The sequence below is a fragment of the Sorex araneus genome, chromosome 3 (assembly GCF_027595985.1).
Source record: "Sorex araneus isolate mSorAra2 chromosome 3, mSorAra2.pri, whole genome shotgun sequence".
NCBI classification, from domain to species: Eukaryota; Metazoa; Chordata; class Mammalia; order Eulipotyphla; family Soricidae; genus Sorex; species Sorex araneus.
The window spans coordinates 222,458,723-222,462,864 of record NC_073304.1 but is presented as its reverse complement, the minus strand read 5'-3'; the positions used below and the strand labels follow the sequence as shown (position 1 = coordinate 222,462,864).

The 4,142-nt window shown below is 54.8% G+C and overlaps 1 protein-coding gene across 3 annotated transcripts in view; it reads right to left on the bottom strand.

The window, feature by feature from the left end:
• Positions 1-439: 439 nt before the first annotated feature.
• MPP3 (MAGUK p55 scaffold protein 3) overlaps positions 440-4,142 on the bottom strand; it is a 31,036-nt gene continuing 27,333 nt past the window's right edge. For all 3 annotated transcript variants that reach the window (XM_055132487.1, XM_055132486.1, XM_055132485.1), the window contains exon 19: positions 440-884. In XM_055132487.1, coding sequence (XP_054988462.1) covers positions 708-884 — 177 coding nt within the window. In that variant the 3' untranslated portion in view covers positions 440-707. The remainder of the gene's footprint in view (positions 885-4,142) is intronic.

The following is a 4,142-nucleotide window of genomic DNA, read 5'->3' as shown; positions in this document are numbered from 1 at the left end:
CACGTGACCTCACTCTTGAGTCCTTGGGACACCCTCGTATTCTAGAATAGTGTCTCAAGGGGTGGGGACAATGTTTCAGTCTTGCGGAGAGAGACAGAGAAAGGAAAAAGGGGACTGTGTGCATGCATGCAGGAGGACACACGTGTGCGCCATTCAGTGAGGCAGAGAACCTAGTTTTCCATGGTCGGGCCGGCACTTACTGCCAACAGAGGCCAGCGTCGACCCTCCCATGCACCGATGCTGCAGCTACTATGCACGGAAACCTCCCCCCCCCCCCCACCAACCCCGGGCTCAAAGAACTCAGCTCCCAACGAAGCCAGATAAATAAAGTGCCACTCTGCTAATGAAGCTCCATCCCAGCTCTTCCCGTGGATGCCACCCACCGCCTCACCCCCGCCCCGGACACGGCTGCTGAACTCGAGCACACGAATCAGGGCCGTGCGGCCCACGACACTTTAATGAATGAAATGTGACTCTGCGGCATGTCCCCCTTCCACTCATGTTTTCTGCTCCCAAGGGGCCGGTGATAAGCAGCGGGCAAAAACCAATGCATGAGACTCCCAACGCTGAGACGCTTCCTGGTGACAGACCGGATGGAACATTCCGCTCCTCTCTGTGCTCGAGGTTCCCGGGTGGTCACGGGGAGGGGTAACACTGTAGAAGAGGTGGTCTGCAGGGTCTGCCGGCCTCGGTGGCCCCAGAGAGAGTCACCTGACCCAGCTCACGGGGACCCAGTGAGTGTCCTTGCTCAGCTTCTCTAGCAGCGCACGGAGCTGGCTGTGCGCCGCCTGCAGGTCCTCCCTCACCAGCACCGCGTCCAGCAGGTGCCCGTAGCGCTGCTCGATGAAGGCGGCGGACGCGGCCATCTCCTGCTGCTCCTCATCCTGCAAGGAAAGGGGCTGGTGACGGTGTGCCTGGAAGCTGCCGGCCTTTTTCTTGAACCATGTGCCAGCCTTTCACGGACGCCGATGGCCATTAACGGCCAATGGTAGAATAGTAACACTAGCCCAGAGGTAGGCGACGTCCAGCCCCGTAGGCTGTAGGAGGCCCAAGAAATCATGGGCTCTGCCCTGGTCCCTGATGGGTCAGACCCCGGAGGCTGCCTGGACCCAGTGCCCCGAGTGATGTTGTAATACCCAAACGGCCGAGGCCAGAACAAAGTTCCCCCGTCTCTGCCTTAGCTGATCAAGTTTCTCAGAACGTTAAAGCAGTAGACAGAATCATCGTTCTGTGACCTCATGGAGGATTTCGTGAGGACCTGTCAATTGCAAACCAGGGTACAAAGAGCTGAGGGGTGCTGGTTCTGTATCCACGTGGGTAGCTAGAGGTCCTTATCACAATTCCTGATCCAAAGGCATTTCCAAGGAAATAGGGTTCTGTTGCTTGAGTACATAATTAATTACACGGAATAATAGGGAGGAAGCTCCAGAAGGCATGAGTGTGGGCTAGACAGACACTGGATCCAGGGTCCAATGCCCCAATCCAGGGTCATGGTCCCCCTGCAGCACTGGGTGTTGTCCCGGTGGCACTGGGGATCACTGGAGAAGTTCCCCCATGCCCCACCATGCCAAAAAAAAAAAAAAAACCCTGACTATATAAAAAGAAAAGCAAGCATTTCTTGAACCAACTAAGGTGGAAAGATGGGGCATTTTTTTTTCTTTTTTGGGTCACACCTGGTGATGCACAGGAGTTATTCCTGGCTCTGCACTCAGGAATTACTCCTGGCAGTGTTTAGGGGACCATATGGGATGCTGGGAATCGAACCCGGGTCGGCCGCGTGCAAGGCAAACGCCCTACCTTCTGTGCTATTGCTTCAGCCCCAAGATGGGGCATTTTAATACCGTCTGAAGACTCAAATTCACTATGTCAAAGTCAATTTCTCTTTTCATTTTCTTGTACCAGGGCCAAACAGCCTAGCAGACATGCCGAGTTTCTTAAGAACGTTCTAGGACAACCTGATCAACCCTCCCCCCCCCATTTTCTTGGGGTTCCTGACTCTTTTCATCAGAAAAGATGAAAAGAGTCTTTCCTGACCCCTAAACCAAAAGATACCATCAGTGATTCGCCTTTGACCACTGCACCAACCCTGCTTCATTCCAAAGCACCTGATATTAGTTAAATTTCCAGAGGGTCTCTGTCTGCCTAATTGGCATGGGCCTGGGAAGAAAGGGAAGCGGCAGATCCACTTTAAGAAAATTATAAAACACAAAGTTGTCACATGTCTTCCACCGCCCCCTTTCTCTCTCGCTCCCAGTGCTCTTCTGTCCCCCCTCCTCTGCATCTAGGTGGTCTGTGTTTTAGGGTGTCGTGGAGAGAGGATGAGCTCTGTCCCCCACAAAGATATGTCCTCTGTCAGGTCAGTATCTTTCACTTCAGAAGAGCTGTTGCAAGATCTAGGATACATTTTATTCATTTATTTATTCATTTTTTTGGCTTTTTGTGTCACACTCGGTGATGCTCAGGGGTCACTCCTGGCTCTGCACTCAGGAATTACTCCTGGTGGTGTTGAGACGACCATGTGGGGTGCTAGGGCTCAAACCCGGGTTGTATGCGTGCAAGGCAAACGCCCTCCCCGCTGTTCTATTGTTCCAGACCCTGACCCATTTCTTTCTTTCTTTTTTTTTTTTTGCTTTTTGGGTCACACTCAGCGATGCTCAGGGGTCACTCCTGGCTCTGCACTCAGGAATTACTCCTGGTGGTGCTCAGGGGACCATATGGGATGCTGGGAATCAAACCTGGGTTGGCCTCGTGCAAGGCAAACGCCCTACCCGCTGTGCTATCACTCCAGCCCCCTGACCCATTTCCTCTGTCACCTGCTGCTACAAAGACTCCTACGAAGGGGGAGAAGGCTTCAGCCGTGTCTCCTTCCTTCCACAGAGGCCCTTTGCCAGCTCTGGTCTCTCCAACAGGGCAGCTCTCACCCGCCGTCCCACTGCCAACCAGATCTTCCATCTCTCCACCCGCACACTCACTCGAGACCAGCCTGCGGCTTCTGCAGCACACCCAGCGCCCCCATCCACCCTCCCAGCACCATCCCCAACCACCAGAATTTCCAGAAAAATTATCAGAGGGTCATTTGTGTCCATAAGTGCCTCACTCTTCCTAATATTGCCTTTTGAAATAACTCAAGTGAAATGTGTGACCTGCAAGTTGCAATCACACCTCCTCTCCCTCCTCCCCAAAGCAAGGCCCCCTATTTCTGGTCTCTACCATGGGGGTGGGGAAAGTTGGGGCACCCACCCACCTCCAGCTAGAGTCAAAGAATTGAAGTCTCGGGGGGCTGGAGTGATAGCACAGCGGGTAGGGCGTTTGCCTTGCACGCGGCCGACCCGGGTTCGATTTCCAGCATCCCATATGGTCCCCTGAGCACCGCCAGGGGTAATTCCTGAGTGCAGAGCCAGGAGTGACCCTTGTGCATCGCCAGGTGTGACCCAAAAAGCAAAAAAAAAAAAAAAAAAAAGAATTGAAGTCTCATGAGGCCCAGAGGGGAAGCCGTGGCTGCCCAGATTAGCTGGCCGAGAGGAAGGCAGAATCCTGTTAGCAGCAAAGAGGATGTGTCCGAAGGGGGTTTTGTCACCTGTGGGGAACCTCCCCCCACCAAGCCCCACTCCACCCGGTTCCCCCAGGTTCTCCAGGGATACTGAAGCTGAGGGTCTGAGCAACTTGTCCTAATGTGGCTGGGCCCTACAGTCCATCAAAGTCGGGTGGAAGGAAGGTGTATGAGAAAAGAGCAGAGGCCAGAGCCCCCCTCAAGCGCCCCCCTCCCGGGTCAGAGCCAGGGGTAGGCTCTGGATGTCTGCCAACAGCCTCCCCCGTGGCCGGGGTGCCCGCCTGCACAGAGAGGCGCACAGACTTGGAGACTGCAGGAAGCACGCGAGGGGCCAGGTCTCGGAGCGAGTCCGCCTGCTGGAACAGACGTCTGGCAGGGACGGGCGGGGAGCGAGCAGATCGGTCTGCTCGCAGATACAGGCCCTTCCTGGGGCTCCCGAAATGTCAGCCGTGTGCCTAAAAACGGCCTCTCTCCAGGGAACCTGTCCTGTAAAGTCACTTCCCCTGGCCTCTTTTTGTTTTTGTTTCTGGGCCACACCCAGCGATGCTCAGGGTTACTCCTGGCTCTGCGTTCAGGAATTACTCTTGGTGGT